The sequence below is a fragment of the Anopheles coustani genome, chromosome 2 (genome assembly GCF_943734705.1).
Source record: "Anopheles coustani chromosome 2, idAnoCousDA_361_x.2, whole genome shotgun sequence".
Classification (NCBI taxonomy): Eukaryota; Metazoa; Arthropoda; class Insecta; order Diptera; family Culicidae; genus Anopheles; species Anopheles coustani.
The window spans coordinates 34,355,442-34,373,194 of NC_071289.1; the positions used below are offsets into that span (position 1 = coordinate 34,355,442).

At 45.0% G+C, this 17,753-nt stretch overlaps 2 protein-coding genes across 2 annotated transcripts; both read left to right on the forward strand.

Moving 5' to 3' along the window:
* Nucleotides 1-9,951: 9,951 nt before the first annotated feature.
* LOC131262787 (angiotensin-converting enzyme-like) lies at nucleotides 9,952-11,803 on the forward strand. Its single transcript, XM_058264861.1, has 4 exons — nucleotides 9,952-10,186; nucleotides 10,254-10,617; nucleotides 10,690-11,570; nucleotides 11,636-11,803. The coding sequence occupies exons 1-4, from the start codon at nucleotides 9,967-9,969 to the stop codon at nucleotides 11,644-11,646; spliced, it is 1,476 nt and encodes a 491-aa protein (XP_058120844.1). The 5' UTR covers nucleotides 9,952-9,966; the 3' UTR covers nucleotides 11,647-11,803.
* Nucleotides 11,804-12,105: 302 nt separating this feature from the next.
* On the forward strand, nucleotides 12,106-14,244 carry LOC131264281 (angiotensin-converting enzyme-like). Its single transcript, XM_058266563.1, has 5 exons — nucleotides 12,106-12,354; nucleotides 12,414-12,777; nucleotides 12,842-13,205; nucleotides 13,275-14,155; nucleotides 14,228-14,244. The coding sequence occupies exons 1-5, from the start codon at nucleotides 12,106-12,108 to the stop codon at nucleotides 14,242-14,244; spliced, it is 1,875 nt and encodes a 624-aa protein (XP_058122546.1).
* Nucleotides 14,245-17,753: the final 3,509 nt, after the last annotated feature.

Consider the following 17,753-nt stretch of genomic DNA (forward strand, 5'->3'; position numbering starts at 1 on the left):
ATTTACTCGACACTGTGCTATAATCTCTTCCATAGTGGTGCTTCCCATGGCGATGGTGACATACTTTTCCATTTTCTCATTATTTCAGCCCTCCGCAGGGGGGTGGTTGCAATCAAACCTTCTCACTGCTGGCATCCATTATTATGTCCCACTTGTTCAACCCTCGTTCAACCGTTTGTCACTGACTCTTTTTTCTATCTCGGTGACATTTTTCAATTTCTCGTTGGAAAATTAACACCGTTTTAACTGGAGGAAGGAGGATTGGAAAAGCATGGAACCATGTCCGTTTGATGGGAGGTGGAGCAAAATGCTCATGATTGCGGGGGGTTTACTTATGTCGAACGCTACGAGAGAAGATGATGAAGTAATTTAGTGGATCGTATGGAACCCTCTTCCGTTGTGTGAAAATGTTTAGCATCTTTATAAAAAAAAAATAATAAAAATGCCAGTGCCAACGTAAAATTGTGCTAAGGATGGCTTCCTTCTAGTTGTCCTCAAAACATCGTTATAAAGCGAACGTCACTCGTTAAGCTCTACAGCTACAGCTGCCTTATAAATGTTTCATTGTGGTAAAATGATTTGATGCGAACTACACCAGCGTCTTCAGCAATGCGGCGACACTGCCCGAGATGATCACAATTGGTCCAAACGGTAGACAACAACCGAGAATTTCTTCTGCCCCCGTCGTTTTGTTCCAAGATTCCTGGCTACTGCGTCAGGAGTGTGTTATAGCATCTATTACTGTACCGAAGTACATTCCACAACGGGAGCCAGTGGAGGTGACAACCACACGACAATTGTGTCATGCAGTGCTCCATTGTGTCTTTGTGGAAACGCCACACAGGGTGATCGGGTTTCCCTCTTTCGCTATGGAATACCATGTACATAGCAGGCCATATGATAACCAGTAATTTTCTGTCGTATCTGGCTGGATTTCTTCTCTCTAGGACTATGGGCTATGGTCACGAAGCAAGCTGTCTCCATGGGGGAGTATTGAATTCCTTCCTCGGAATCGGTATCCCGACTTTCGATTTTCCGAACTCAAAGCCTGAGCGCAAACGAGCGTTAGTTCCGGCATTTCCGCTTCGGTCAGAGCCATATCGTGCAATCCTTTGGCAAAGATCTTTTCTTTTGCTCCAGCCAGTAGCACCGTTTGGTCACTTACAAGTAAAGGACGAAAAGCCTTCGGGTGGAAAAATATAATCTCCATAAAACCAACCAGTTTTCCATGACCACCGTGTGTTTCTTAGGGGATCTCTTTCTTTCTCTCTCTGTGGGTGGATATCGATGTTAGACAGGCTTGAATGTCTAGGCATGGAGTAGCTGGTACAGCTGGAAGAGTCGTCGACCATAACCCGGCGGTTTCGGAATTTTCAATACACTGTTTTCAGGGCCAATTCGTCGGCATCAAGCTGCTCTTTGTTGGTAGTAGGCAGTGAATGGCACGCGCAAGGTTTTTGTTTGGCATCGTTAGGAACCAGTTTGGGCTTATTAAGTTTAACTTTGCCATTATCGGTAGCAACATTGACGCGACGAGAAAATGTCGCGTTGTTGTCGCGCCAATGTTGCTACCGATAATGGCAAAGTGAAACTTAACAAACCCAAAGTGCTTCCTAACGAAACCAAACAAAAACCGTGTGCGTGCAATTGACTGCATACTACCAACAAAGAGCAGCTTGATGCCGACGAATTGGCCCTGAAAACAGTGTAAAATGGGTTATTGGTGACATTTTCTGCTCATCCTTTCTTCTTTTGATATGGCAAGCAATACGATTACAAAAGAAACTCAAAACAATATTCTCTTTCGTGCTATTGTGTATGGATTAGTAAGTAAAATTCGACTGTTTTGAAAATGGAACCCTCGCAATGGACAACCACCTGCACAGTTTCGCTGTTATGGTCCATTTTTCCCAGGGCTCTTTGATCGACCCCAGAACTCTTTCGTCAAATTTGTTGGGCATACGGACTCCGCTACTTTTTTAACCCAAGATCCGCCTGAATTTGTGGAATGCGCCTTCAAGAAAACGGTACCGACAGTGTCGTTCATATGCTATCATATGCGGGAAAACATTCCCAACGTCACTCGGAAAACATTTCAAATTCCATTTCCTCAAACACTTTTATCTGGATTGATTATGCCCCAGAAAGAATTCCTGTATGATTTGCAAAATTGATCGGTTTCTGATACGGAGTTAAGCTACATCTTATGCTTTGCGGTTGAAAAAGGAACAAGAAAGCTCATATCATTTTTCAGGTCTTTTCTCCTAGCTTTTTTCTCCTAAAGAGTATCGTTTTGCTGCATCCTACTTTTATTGGCTGCATTATTAGCCTGCGTGCTTCCGCTTCCGTTGCGTTCTTCCAGTGGCTGCTTTATGTTTTCCAACTATATCCGATATCCTGCCGAGAGTTCTGGTGCATACATACAGAATTCCCTCTACAATCGTAACTATGCACTTTTCCTCTGTCGTCATCATTAGTTTCATCGTCGTCGATGGTTGACTTCTTTGCTCGTATCTGCTCGTTCGGTATATGAACATCGGAACGGTTACATGGTGCAGGACGAAAAACATCAGATAGGAATGTGCATAAAATGTACAAAAGAAGACGCTTGAAGGAAGCAACATAAAACCATCGGATATAATAATGAAGCGAAGAAGAGTAAAAAAAGGCATGGCTTACAACGTGTATAGCAAACAGGAAGGATTCGTTGAGACTATCACAATCTGGTAACAACGCGTGTGCGCTTTGGCATGCTCTTGACAATCATAAAATATATTCATCTAAAAGATGTTCTATTTTATTTTTTGCTACTTCTTAAAGCCAGGGGCATTTCCTTTCGATCTAATAATTCGACATGTTCCATTCTAAGGCAGTGCTCATATTCTCATGAAGAAGCTGTGCAACTCATACCCAGGAGTGGATGCTGTCTACTACCAACGAATATCACCCATGCTCCTTCCTTTGTAGCAGGAACAACTGTCGTCAGAAAAGAGCTCCTTTGCTCCTCTCTTCTACAACCGCATTCTTGTTGGATGCATTGAAACCATATTGACGATTCTCTCGTTGGCAGGACGAAGGTTCATAACGAGAAGGATCCCACCGTGAATCAATAGATTGCCGTACTAGTGGTTCTGGGATTGGCACCCGGAAGGAAATCGTATCGACCAGTAGTACCTTCTCCCAATGGGCAAAAGGATCCTACAACAGGGGATCGTTTCTCAAACTCGTAGGCTGTGCGGTAAGATCATAATTTCTCCAGATTTGTGGTGTGTGGGTTTTGTGGGTAGAGGGGAGCAGATCGAGTTGCATGAAATATAGGCATCATGGAAAATCGAATCAGATGTTGTTATTTGTCAAGCCAATGTAACGTAATGACTTAAAAACCCGATCAAGGGTCATTGGAATGCGTCGGTGCGTGTAACCAGTTGGTAGGAGAAGAACCTGAAACAGTGGAACTATAGTGTATTTGTTAAACAATTTTCATGATTGATCATTTGCCTTCGGTTCCTGTCGTGCCGAGTTTTGTATTAACAGTAATTAGGCTCTTGTTGGGTTGTCTCGTTTATTTAATTCATTAATGCAACATTAAGCAAACAGCCTACAAATCACTGGTAAACGAACGGTTTTCCTAATCTGAGCAGATTTTCGAACACCAATTACAATTGTTCTAGCAGAACAAACAACATTCACAGTCTATTTACAGATTCAAACTGTCCACCGACGGACGGTCCCGGTTATGTCTGTAATTAACCCTCCTTCCTATTGCTACAAAACCGCAGCCATTAAACCCGACAAACCACCTTCAGAATCCACCCTCGCGAATTGCGAAGCATTCGGAAATGAACGGTAGAGGGTTCCATCGGACCACACGTGCATCATTAAGCCTACGACCAAATAATTGGCCAATTCGGTTCTGGTTACCAGCAAGGCGATGGGTAAATACACGGTGACTTCATGCTCAATCTGTCTGATGTCTAGCCAGTGTGAGTGGGTTTTCTCGGTGGTTACATCCATTTCCATGCATGCAAGTATGTTCTGTACATGAAAGGCCAGTGACAACTGTGGTGACTGACAGAGTGGGTTTGTGGCAAGAAAATATTCGGGAAATACGGAACTCTCTCTTCAAGCTGGGATTTTGGGTGGACCATATTTGTCTATGATGGTGTTAGTTGTGCATTCGGTGGGTACGTTCGACAAATGAAGGAACATAGAACAAACATGAGAGCTCTGCGTGGGTCGTCCGTCTTTGAATTATAAAGCAATCGGTACACTTTCGAGTACATTAATATTACGAATGACCACTCACAGAACTTTAGATCTGAAATGTAGCTGTCGCTAACTAATTCCTCAAATTGGTCTATACATAAAAGTCGTCAAAACAGTCATCTTGAGAGATTCTCCTAATTAATGGACACTTCAATTCTGCTTGCAGGATTTGTGGATTGGTTGTCAAAATAATTTTCAAACCTCGTCGCTTCGCGCCTTCCACCGTCCAAAGGTGCGATGGTATTTTCCCCGAGCATTCTTTCAACCTGCAAAACACTGAATTCTTGGCTTCGGACTATTCCGTCGGGTTATGTTATTCTCGGGAAAAGGAAGAAAATAGTGAGCAACCGCTCATAGATAGAAAAGGGTGAGCTGCAAACTAATAAATGAAAGGATTAATGAAGGTATTTTGAGAATTGAAGCCAGTGGATTGAAGTTTGTCTGCAATGCTTGAAAGCATAATCTATGCTAGGGAACGCTGTTTCAGACGAAAAAGAGATAGTGTGTAAGAAGAATAAAAGATTTTTTAGAACATTGCCGAAGGGTTTGGGGGAAAACGACTTTTACGGTAAACACAAAGTGCATCGAATGAAAATTTGTTATTTTCTTTTCTCTCTCCTCAAAACACAGAACATGTCATCCAGCTGTACAGTGAAAAGGTATCTGTTGGGAAATATAAAAAAAGTTATTTTTGGTTTCGAACCGTGATCAGTATCGTTTTCTTTTGACTATTGTCATGTAACCATCACGAATTGCTTTCGGTATTTGTTTATCCATACGTTTTTTTGAATTTTTTTCCCATTTTCACTCGTTTTACTTCTTTTCGGTCTTAAACCAAAATCCTTGCTATTGTTCTGTGTTGTTCTGTTTTTTTTTTTTTTTTTTTTTCACCGAAATGGGTGTTTTGGCAGACTGTTTTCAAGTGGAAATCATAAACTGAGATTGGGGAACTCTAGCGATCATGACATCGGGTTTGAAGAGCTCAGAATGATTTAGCTGACCTCTAGGATCAGAACGCGGACGACGGCCAAGGCAACAACGCCGTTAGTTTGATGCAGGAACGAAAGTTTTCCATTGCACAGTAAATGGTACCCCGATGGCAGGTTTTTCTTTTCGTTTTGCTTTCACCTTTGCACTCGCGACTTGTAAACGACTTTTGAGTTCTGTAACGGGAGCAAAATATTTTCTTTTGTGCGAACGGAAAGGCAAGCGTGGTGGGACTATGTGTCGGTAATGAGAGGAATCATTTAAACCAAACCCTCCTGGACTGCTTGAAAGGTTCTCGAGTCAGCTGTTGGTTCTATGCCTTCATCTCACCTTTTATTCTCGACCGAACGAAAGCTTTGTTTGCAATTTTAGGACTACGAGAAAAAAAAGTACGTTGAGTTAGGGTTAAATTCCTTCTTTGCTCGTCTAATTAATCGAAACATTTTAACATGAAGTAAACAGCCAGTGGAGAAGTAATTAGGGAAAGACAAAATTCCAATGGAAGTTTTGGCTTCCGTTGCCGCTACACAATGGTTACGTTTCTGCGGAGTGAAGCTTATAAATGGTATTGACGGTAGACTTGATATCAGCGACGCTTTTATTCTAAAGAAGAGGTGTGAGGACATGTGTCAACATCAACATCAACATGTTTTACAAAATTAAAACAAAATCCCTTTTCTAGTAGAAACTAAACGATAATTTAACGAAACAATCAGTCACTACGGTAAAGTTGTGGGTATTGCATACCTGTAGGCGTATACAAATCAACGTGAGACATTTTGTTTTTAAACCAGGACTTGATCATGAAAAGTAACTTACTTTCAATTCTTCCTGACACCATAAACGACTTTATATATGTAAAACTGAAAATCAAAATGGTTCGCTGGTTTGTATTTTTGGTTGATAATAGTAAGTCTGATCTGAAATTTTCGGTTTCGATTTGAAGGTCAAAAAGATAAAATCGCTTGAGTATAAGACAACGCACAACTGATATTGAAACCCGTTTTGAAACCTTAAAGAATGTTCAAACATAAATTGTTGTTCCTTCTTATGTATTTTGACCATTAAATTTGCGTCATTCCGTTTTGTTTACAACGACGGACGGAACGTTTGACCGAACCTCTAATTTATGTGGGATCACTGTATTTATATTTTAGCTGTATTTAATTTATTGCATAAAAAAGGATGTTCCAATATTTGATTTACAAATAAGAAACGAAATTTTTGGAGATTCTCTTATGAGGAACTAGGTCAAAGTTCGTTACAAATCATAAACATTGACGCCCATAGGCATGCTGCGAACGAGCTAACTGAAATTGGTGGAAAAAATAAACATCTCGTGATGCGAAAACGCATCATCTCTACTCGCCTTACAGTTCGTCGTCATAGATTGTTATGTACACACGGTTGGCTATAAAAACGATCCCGGTGGATCAAAGCATCTCAGTATCTTTGGATCAAGTATAGAAGACGTGCCCGTGTGAAACTGGGTGTCCGATCAACAACGCCATGACAAACAACATGGCCCAGAGTGTGATGTTGTTTCTGGTGTTAATTGGTGCGGTTGGTGTAGCCCTTTCGTTTCCCGCGACGGACCAAGATCTTGGAGCAACTGAATCTGCAGCTTGTGCCTTCCTCGACGGATTGGAAGAAGAGATTCGGGACATCAACTACAACACCACCCTTCAGTCCTGGAATTACGAAACGAACATCACCGACGAAACGCTCGATACGCGTAACGATGCAGTGGACGAACAGTCGCAGTTTTTGAAGGTACGCGGCCCAGAATAGACAATAGTGACGGTCACAGTGTTACGCGTTCCTTCTAAACTAAATCATTACCACTGAGGTCGTGCTAATGGAATCATTTGAATTTTAATCACATGCTCACGATTGATCGGCTGCACAATTCCGGCGCCCTACGAATATCGTTCGCATCACTTTCGTTAAACCCGTTTTTCCCGTTTTTTTACGGTGTGGTGTCTAGGGTCCGTGGGACGGTCTCCTGATCTTGATCTTCTCCGATCCGCTTACCGGAGGCTGGACACAAAACGTTATTTTTTCTTTGCCCCTTTCGACTTCGGCAGATCTCCATCAGCTGAACTCGGAAACTGGTTTGGGCGAGCATTTGTTTGTGTTTTTATTTTTGTTTTGGTTTCCCTCGTTTGATCGGTCCATCTCAAATTTTGCCGGGATCTTAACCAGTGTCCGTAGATGGTCAATTTCAACGTGAAGAAAGTTACCTTTCTACCTAAATTAAGTCAGAAACGATTTAATTTCCTTTGAACGGGAAGTAAAAGGTCAGTATGGCACCGAATAAGGGTAACCATAGCCATGAAGGTATTGAAATTTGGCTTATGCTTAAATATCACCATATAGGGTCGATATCCCAAAACTGAAGATTACGAGAAAAAGGAAATAACTTAAATACCATGAGGTATCCTCGAGTGGGATAAATTTTAAATTAAAAAGTACTTTCTACTCAACACATCGGAGCTTAGCGTCTGTCATCCAGTGTCCGGTTGTTCGGGATCAACGCCCTTCTCAATTCACCATAATTGCATGCGCAAATCAAGCCAGTTTCCAGCCAGGCTCCATTCTGCTCCATGGCAGCAACCCATGGGGTGCCAAAGCGCCGGGTCCGGTTTTCCTTCTTTGTGGGTCTTGCTTCTTCTATTGTTTTCCGCCGTCTTAAACAAACGAGTGGTCAGAATATGAGCCGACCTATAGGCCCTGCCATCTCCAGCCTGCGCGCTATAAGAGAGCTTTCGCCGGCTGCGCTTAGTTCAGTCGCCATCTGGCCGTTACGCGGGTCGCTGCAAACGACTCCACACCGATCGTCAACGCAATGGGTCGAGAAGTAGTTAGAACTAATCGCGTGGTGGTTTGGCTAGTGGTGGTGCTGATAGCCGCGGCCACCGCCAGCGATCCCGAGCTGGAACAGAACGAGCTGGCCGCAGGGCGATACGTGGCCGACCTGGAGCAGGAGATACTGACCCGCAATAACAATGCGACCGAGCTTTCGTGGGCCTACGAGTCGAACATCAGCGAGGAGGCCCTCAAACGCCGCAACGAGGGTGCCACGCGAAACGCGAACTTTTTCAAGGTGCGAATAGGCGATAAGCATAACCAAGCAACAAGAGTAAACCACAAAGTGGGTAGGCGGAACGCCCCGTTGTAAATTGTGCCGCGTAATGGTGTAGATAGTTTGTATGCATGTCATTAGCGAGTTTCGTTCTGGCGCGCACGGTCTAGCCCTGAGAGTGTGTCGCGTGAATCCCGGTCAACGGTGTGCGCGTCCGTTAGTGTCCGCAAGGTTTTCTGGCTGATGAAGGCCGATTCTATCGTGAGTAGGCATGCGGAACGATGCGTACCATTTACGACCCATTACTTTGTGGATTTTAATTGAATTGACGCGATTTGTACTTCGTCGCTGAACCAGCAAGTTTCTGTAAAACAAATTGAATAGTGTCGGATTCAACATTGAACAGTATGAAACTGCATTTTCCATCGGGATCCAACCAGTATTTTCAATGTTTTATACCATCAATAGTCAATATCCGACACACCGGTGATAACCACATCAAACCGGTTCCGGTGTGCGATATTTATTGGTTCCGTATTACGACGATAACGATCAACAAGCGTGGGTAAACAGTGTTCAACCCCGTCCGCGGAAGATCTTGTTGCCGGTCGGTTGATCGCATCGATACGAGATGATAATTGGCCCCACTCGTTCCCACTCCACATAGAGGGAAGATGCCCTGCGCGATGCTGAAACCCGACGATTAAGTGCTACCGGACTTGTCCACTTCCTTTCACCATTAATGAACGCTGCTGCTGAAAACAGTCGGTGATAAATTTGGTGCTCTGACTAATCCTCATCAAACCCGTGTAAGAGGCCGATTACGGTATTCAAAAGCATGTGTAGCGCAAGGTCTGGGGAGTGGGGTATTGTTAGGGGGAGGTTGTTTTTCCCACCGCTTCCACAAAACAGTGTGCACATGTTTGGCCCGCCGTCCATTGTTTGCTGGATGGACGGATTTTGTTGGTACGGGTTGCATCAATTTTTTTTTTTTTAAGAGTAAGCATCATCTTCTTCTCATTTCATGTGGCACGTGATGGTTCAGATTCGAGCCCGAACGATCTCTATATCAGCCGGCCATGGTCGAACAACCGAGTACAATTCATTCGTCGATCGTCGACGAATGTGAGTGGTACGGATTTTCTACAATTGCGGTCGGATCTCACGGTTCTGAATTATGTGGTTCAGGTTTTGGTTAAGCGTAGTGTTGCTCGCAGAATGGGCCGGCACCCGTACAGTGTCCCCCAACGATCGTATTCTGTCCTATCTAGCCACGATCGAACCGCAAGTTTTGCAACGGACAAACGATGAGATGGTTGCGTCGTGGGAGTACGAATCGAACATAACCGAATACACGGCCGAGTTGTCGATGAAAGTGGCCCTGGATAATGCGCGCTTTTGGAAGGTGCTAACGAGGCGCTAAGTGACAGTTTGATCCCTCTTTGCTCTCCCTGATTCCTCTTTGCTATCTCAACGTTTTGCAGGAAGTGGCCCGCGAGCTTCGCCAGTACGACTACAACAGCTTCAAGGATGCCGATCTGAAGCGACGCATCAAGAAGCTAACCGACTTGGGTTACGCGGCCTTGGATGAGGCGAAGTTTACCCAGCTCGTCGATGCGATCTCGCGTATGCAGGAGAACTACGCCACGGCCAAGGTATGCCAGTATCGGAACGAAACGAACTGCAACTTCAGCCTTGAGCCGGAGCTTACAGAAACGCTGGCGAAAAGCCGTGACCCGGAGGAGCTCAAGCATTATTGGGTGCAGTGGCACGATGCCGCCGGTAAACCGGTGCGAAAGGATTTCGATGAGTACGTCACCTTGAACCGAGAGGCGGCGAAGTTGAACAGTAAGTATGACTTCGAACGTGTGATTGCGTATTCCGTTATCTCACAAGCGTTATGTTTTTTCCACAGATTTCACCTCGGGGGCTGAATATTGGCTCGATGCCTACGAGGACGATTCGTTCGAGGCCCAGGTTGATGCTGCGATCGAACAAATCAGACCTCTGTACGAACAGATCCACGCATACGTTCGGTACAAGCTGCGCAAGCATTACGGCAGTGAGATTGTGTCGGAAAAGGGATCCATTCCTATCCATCTGCTCGGAAACATGTGGGGACAGACGTGGGACAACATTGCCGACATTACCACGCCGTTCCCCAACAAGGTGCTGCTCGATGTGACGGACGAGATGGTTCGCCAGGGCTATACGGCGGTGAAAATGTTTGAGATGGGTGACGAGTTTTTCCAGTCGATGAACATGACCAAACTTCCTCCGTAAGAAAATGATTAACATATACTTTGTGCGACATTCTACTAATGATTTAAACCTGTTACTCATTCGTATAGAACCTTCTGGGAGAAGAGTGTCCTCGAGAAGCCGAACGATGGCCGTGAGCTAGTCTGTCATGCCAGTGCGTGGGATTTCTACAAGAAGGATGACGTTCGCATCAAACAATGTACTCGCATCAACATGGAGGACTTTTTCACCGTTCATCACGAGCTGGGACACATTCAGTACTACTTGCAGTACCAGCATCAGCCGAGTGTTTACCGCGAAGGAGCCAACCCTGGATTCCATGAGGCCGTCGGTGATGTGCTTTCTTTGTCCGTATCCACGCCGAAGCACTTGGAAAAGATTGGTCTGCTGAAGGACTTCGTGTTGGACGAAGAGTCCAAACTGAATCAGTTCTATCAAGCTGGACTTTCGAAGTTGGTGTTCCTACCGTTTGCCTACACGCTGGATAAGTACCGCTGGGAGATATTCCGGGGCGATGTGAAGCCGGAAAACTATAACTGCAAGTTCTGGGAGATGCGATCGAAGTACTCCGGCGTTGAACCACCGGTAGTCCGAAGTGAAAGTGATTTCGATGCCGCTGCGAAGTACCACGTGTCGGCCGATGTGGAATACCTCCGATACTTTGTGTCGTACATCGTGCAGTTCCAGTTCCATCGGGCTGCCTGCGAGAAGGCGGGCGAGTACGTGAAGGGAGATCCGGAGAAGACGCTGAATAACTGTGACATCTACCAGAGCACCGCGGCGGGTAACGCCTTGAAAGCTATGCTTGCCATGGGCTCCTCTAAACCGTGGCCAGATGCGATGGAGGTTCTGACCGGGCAGCGAAAGATGAGTGCCGATGCGCTGATCGAGTACTTCAAACCGCTCTACGATTGGTTGGTGAAAGAGAACAAAGCCCTCGGCGCGTACATTGGATGGGAGGAAAATCTTAGTGAGTTTTATTATGCGCTCTATTTTGAAATCCATATAATGCGCTTTAATTCTTTCTCATTACAGAATGTAAATAATCAAGTGCGGCAACGAAATACTAATGCAAATCGCACAGCACAAAATGATCTCCAGAAGCAGTATCGTCGAGTCCAATGGAAAAGATACTGAACAAATTATCATTGGTACTGTTTTGCTGGAGCTGCCTAGCGGGCGTAAAGTTATCAATAAACTAAGATAAGAAATTTCATTTTGTTGACATGGGTTTCATTTTGTCACGACACCAACAAACAATAAACTTCATTCATCGGATGACTCCCAATCATTTTTCGCATCCGAAACCTCTCGCTCGACCTGCCTATGATACAACGATTGATCCTGTTTGAAGAAACTAATTGAATAATAGATAATACTTATCAATTGATGCATTGTGTTACATAAGCCTTATCGCACTCAAAAGATACGGTTGGTTGAATAAAAGGGCATGCAAATGGGATGATACACTTTAGTATCACTTTACGAGTGATAGGTGTTCGAAGATGAAGTTAATTGTAGTGATTTCGTTAGCCATTGGCCTGGTGTACCACGTGAGCGGTGGCGCGATTCCCATTTCGGATGTAGAAGCTCAAGAACAAGAGGTGTTCCAATATTTGGAGGATATTGAGACGGAAATCCTGTCTCGTCGAAACGCCGCCAGCGAGGCAAACTGGGCCTACGACTCGAACATAACGGACGAAAACTTAGTTGTAAAGAATGAAGTAGCAACCGAGAATGCTGCTTTCTTTAAGGTACTTCAAAGTATAAAACACTAAGGAAAAGTTACTTCATTTAAGTTCTTCTATTTCAGCAAATCTCGGAAACGCTTTCCCAGTATGATTACGAAAGCTTCCAGGATGAAGATCTGAAGCGAAGGGTGAAAAGGCTCGTCGGGTTGGTTTATTCGGCATTGCCAGTAGACAAGTTTGCGGAAATATTGAATGCGGTCAATAACATGAAAGAAAACTACGCAAAAATAAAGGTGTGTGACTACCACGACCGCAACAAGTGCGATTTGGCCCTGGAACCGGAGTTGACGGAGATTCTTGCCAACAGTAGGGATGCTGAAGAGCTCAAATACTACTGGCAACAATGGTACGATGCGGCTGGAGCTCCAACCAGAGAGGATTTCCAGAAATATGTGGATCTGAACGGAGAGGCTGCTAAATTGAACAGTTGAGTGATACTGCTATCAAAAGTGTTTGGAGAGATAAGGCAAAGTTCTCTTTCTTCCCATAGATTATGCGACCGGAGCCGAATCTTGGTTGGCGGCTTACGAAGACGACACCTTCGAAGAGCAGGTTGATGCTGTTATCGAAGAACTCCGTCCATTCTATGAGCAGATCCATGGCTTTGTTCGCTACAAGTTGCGCGAGTTCTATGGTGAGGATGTTGTATCCGAAAAGGGACCCATTCCCATGCAGCTTCTCGGTAACATGTGGGCGCAGGGATGGGGAAACATTGCAGACATCACCAGCCCATTCGGTGACCGGCAGTTGTTGGATGTAACGGAAGAAATGCTCCGCCAAGGATACAACCCGATACAAATGTTCGAAATGGGAGACGAATTCTTCCAGTCGTTGAACATGTCCAAGGTTTCACAGTAAGTTCTGCAACTTCTATAGTTTTCATATTCATGTATAGTAAAATTAACTTTATTTATTGTGATAAGAACCTTCTGGGACAAGAGCATCCTCGAGAAGCCGGACGATGGTCGTGATCTTATTTGTCATGCCAGTGCATGGGACTTTTCGAAACCAGACGACGTACGCATCAAGCAGTGCACTCGCATCAACATGGAGGACTTCTTCACGGTGCACCATGAGCTGGGTCACATTCAGTACTATCTTCAGTATCAACACCTCCCGAGTGTGTACCGTTCGGGAGCTAACCCTGGATTCCATGAGGCCGTCGGTGATGTGCTCTCGCTATCGGTCTCAACGCCTAAACACTTGGAGAAGATTGGTCTGCTGAAGGACTTCGTGCTGGATGAAGAGTCCAAGCTGAACCAGTTCTATCGTTCAGCGTTGGACAAGTTGACGTTCTTGCCATTTGCCTACACCATCGATAAGTACCGTTGGGGAATCTTCCGTGGTGAAATCAAGCCCGAGGAATACAACTGCAAGTTCTGGGAGATGCGCTCGAAGTACTCCGGCGTAGAACCACCAGTAGTTCGCTCGGAAGCCGATTTAGACGCACCGGCCAAGTACCACGTGTCGGCCGATGTGGAGTATCTTCGCTATTTTGTCTCGTACATCATTCAGTTCCAGTTCCATCGAGCTGCTTGCGAGAAGGCCGGAGAGTACGTGAAGGGAGATCCGGTGAAGACATTGAACGACTGCGACATCTATCAGAGTGCTGAAGCGGGTAATGCTATTAAGGCGATGCTGGAGCTAGGTTCGTCGAAGCCTTGGCCAGATGCAATGGAGGTCTTGACCGGAGAGCGTCGCATGAGTGCCGATGCACTGATCGAATACTTCCAACCTCTGTATGATTGGTTGGTGGTTGAAAATGAACGACTAGGAGCATACGTTGGATGGGAACAAACAGATAGTAAGTTGCTGATAATGGGAAATGTTGATAACAAGCTTAACACAGTTATTTTTTATACAATTTTTTTTTCAGAATGCATCTCAGACTAACTAAAAATCGATGGAACTTTCAAGCGATCGGAAACATAAAAATATAATGAATATACTACATCTGTTGCTGCACCAACGAGGTGTTTAAGTTAGTTAAGGCTTAGTTAAGAAATAAGCCCACCTTTGGATAACTGTAACATTTCGGTAACCGGTACGATCGTTGATCCAAATAAAGAACCTTTCCGAGAGGGACGCGACGTACCGGAAACCAAATGCCCAAACATTTCGATTTCGCAAATAGAAGTTAATTTCGATGGCTGCCGCCGTGCTGCACCGTGCTGCATCAGCGAGTTAAGTGCCGTTCCGGGCGACCCGTTGGCGCGTATTGCTGCGTCAATACAACCCACGGCGCACCAAGTGTTCGGCCAGCGCGCGTTGCTGCGTCGGCAGCCCTCGATCGTTGGCAGGCCGGCTTACTGCCCTACTTATCAATAATCGATACACCCTACGGTGCGCCAAGTGTCCGGCCGACGCGCGTTGCTTCGTCAGCAGCCCTCCGTCAGCGGCCGGCCGGCTCGTTGCTCTACTTTTAAAATCATAAACAAATGCGACTTTTGGGTATATAATGGTAAGAAATTTTAGAATAAACCAGTGTTAAGTTGAAACTCAGACGATTCACTTCGTAGTTTATTTTTGACCGCTACACTCACTGCCATATCCGAAAAGCTTGAAGCGCCCAGTCCCCCCTTTCGAAGCATAGGCCTCCTCTATACGCAGAGGCAACTAGCTTGAGAGGTAATAGGGATCCAGGGACTTCAGCCATTAGCCGGCAGCAATTAATTTCACTTTTTCTCAGTTGCTCACCCTAACCAAGCTAGGAGGTCTTCCTTCGCGGGACCTGCTTGGTTAGTCGTGAAGTAACATTGGTGGCTCCAGAGAGGAAATTCACGAAAAGTCTCCTCAAACGTTTGAATTCTTGCTTGGGTAACCAGGACCAAGAAGAATCATATCAGCAAGCTCTCTGTCGATCAGAATCGTCAGAGAGATAAAAAGAGTGAAGCTTAGGCATCGGGAAAAAACCCAGTAGCTTGACTACGCCTTTTCAAAGCCACTCAGTAAAGATGTCGACCGCGACCAAGATGTCACGACGACCGAGCAAGTATTTTGTGGACAATAAGAATGGGAATTGTCGGTTGTGCGACAAACCCGATCCGAGCGATTCGCACATGGTCCAGTGTGACGAGTGCGATCGATGGTTCCATTTGACTTGCGCGAAGCTAACAAAGTTGCCAACAGCAGAAGAAGAATTTATGTGCATCAAGTGCAGCGCCGACCGAGCCAAAGCGCAAGATGAAGCAGGACCATCGGGAGGAGAAAAAGGCGAAAGAAAGGAGAAGAAAGCTAAAACCGCCGAACCGGAAGTTACCACCATAGCCGAGCTGGTAGCAGCATTGACCGTTGGTAACAAGGTCAGCACAAATCACTTACTTCGAATGTCGCTTAACGACCTACCCTACTTCGATGGCAATCCGAGAGATTGGCCTGCATTCGACAAAGCCTTCAGGGAAACCACAGAGGCAGCTAATTTCAACGACTTAGAAAATATGAATCGACTGCAGAGATGCCTGAAAGGCGACGCCCTGAGGAACGTCAAGGCACTTTTCTTCGATCCCGAGAATGTTGACATTATAATCGAACGCTTAAGAACTCTTTTTGGTAGATCAGAGCAAGTCTACCAAGAACTCTTAAGAGAGGTTCAAAGGAAGGCGGATCCAAACCGGATACCAGATTTAAGCATCGCACTGGAGAATTTAGTGGCGAACATAAAAACGCTGAACAAACCTTCCTACCTTAGCGACCACCGACTCATCAACGAACTTGCCAGCAAATTGCCACGAGACAAGCAGCTGAAGTGGCTTAGAATAACGGATGAATTGGAAGAACAAAGAGAGATGCCGACATTAGAACACTTCAGCACCTGGCTAGCGAACATCGCGAGTGAACTTCGTCGCCTACCCAAAGCGATCGACCGAAAACCATTGCATCTACACGACACTACGAAGCCAGCAAAGAATGCAAGTCCAAAACAAGAACGCAACACCAGTCCAAACGACTGGCATCGAGGTTGTCCAAACTGTAACGGCAATCACAATCTTCTGAATTGCGATCAATTCAAAAACAAGACGCCAGAAGAAAGGTACGAAGTAATAAAAAGGGAGAAACTCTGCTCGAGCTGCCTTCGATCCAACGGGCACGATGTAAACACATGTTGGTTTGCCAGAGAATGCGGTATCAACGGGTGCCAAGAAAAACATCACCGTATGATACACCTCACGACCGTGCAAAATGTACCAATAAACTACCACGACATCGGCCAGAGTCCAACAAACGTATACGTTGGAGTTCATATTGAAGCAAAACCGGAGTATAGGAAACCTCCTACGTTTAAAAAGCTAGAACGTGAAAAGTCAGAGAAGACAGCTATGCCGCAAGAAAACATTATGAGCACGTTTTCATCACCAAAATGTGAAAACTTCAGAAAAAAGGAAGCATGCCAACATTGCAGTGGACTTCACGTGCTTACACAGTGCGAAGAATTCTGCAAACTTCCCGCAGAGCAACGACACGATGTTGCGATTAGACATCGCCTGTGCCTTTCATGTCTCCTGACCGACGATCATCGTATGCGGCACTGTAAAGTATCTAAAAAATGTTCCAGAGAATTCTGTAACAGACGACATCATCCGCTAATGCATTGTAGCTCATCTAAGGAAAAGCCGTTGAGTAATCAAAAAGAAGACAAGCTGAATGAAAATCATACAAAGGAAGGTTCGGTTCAGAAACTTCAAAGCAACTATCAAAAACATAATTCATCTTCTGAACCAGTGAAAGAGAAGAAAACTGAATCGAACACATGCTTCAATAGTCGAACCGAAAAGGTTAAAATTCCTCATGAAGGAAAACAGCAGCGAAACGTTTTGGTAGACAACGCATGCAACGCAACAGCAGAACGTCCCAAAGAAAATCGAGCTAAAAGCGAACCACGTATTAATGAAAAGAAAAAGAAACAAAAAGACTATGAAAATCATGTAATACGATTTGAGAACTTCGTCAAAACGTCAGTCTCAAGATTCAAAATGGATAGTGCCGAAATGATAGATGCAATGGATAAGTTCTTGCTCACTTATCGAACTACGCCGAATCAACCACATGAATCATCATTGGTAGTAGACAACCAGATAAAGAGTATACAGCATCCGCCGCAGACTATCCCATCAAGTATAACATCTAGCAGAGCTTCAGTATGTACAACTAAGCACAATATTCAGCGAAAAAATTCTTCGGCTGAGCAACTCAACAATCTACACTGCGCAGATCAACTGCAGGATGAACCCGCCAAAGCTACAAGACAACCAAGCAGCCATGACAAATCTAAGACGACCGTCAAATGTCTTGATGCACCATCCAGCAACGTGCCAGTTGTCAAAACACAAGTCGCCCCGGATGGACAACTACGATCGGTGGAAGTTAAAACAGCCAGCACCACCCCCAAACGCCCAGTCGTCAAG

Bases quoted from the DNA above. Each gene is read 5' to 3' on its own strand.
- LOC131262787 (XM_058264861.1), top strand. From the start codon at position 9,967: ATGCAGGAGAACTACGCCACGGCCAAGGTATGCCAGTATCGGAACGAA. The intron at 10,187-10,253 runs GTAAGTATGACT...TTTTTTCCACAG, and splicing joins AGAGGCGGCGAAGTTGAACA to ATTTCACCTCGGGGGCTGAA. The intron at 10,618-10,689 runs GTAAGAAAATGA...TCATTCGTATAG, and splicing joins AACATGACCAAACTTCCTCC to AACCTTCTGGGAGAAGAGTG.
- LOC131264281 (XM_058266563.1), top strand. From the start codon at position 12,106: ATGAAGTTAATTGTAGTGATTTCGTTAGCCATTGGCCTGGTGTACCAC. The intron at 12,355-12,413 runs GTACTTCAAAGT...CTTCTATTTCAG, and splicing joins AGAATGCTGCTTTCTTTAAG to CAAATCTCGGAAACGCTTTC. The intron at 12,778-12,841 runs GTTGAGTGATAC...TTCTTCCCATAG, and splicing joins AGAGGCTGCTAAATTGAACA to ATTATGCGACCGGAGCCGAA.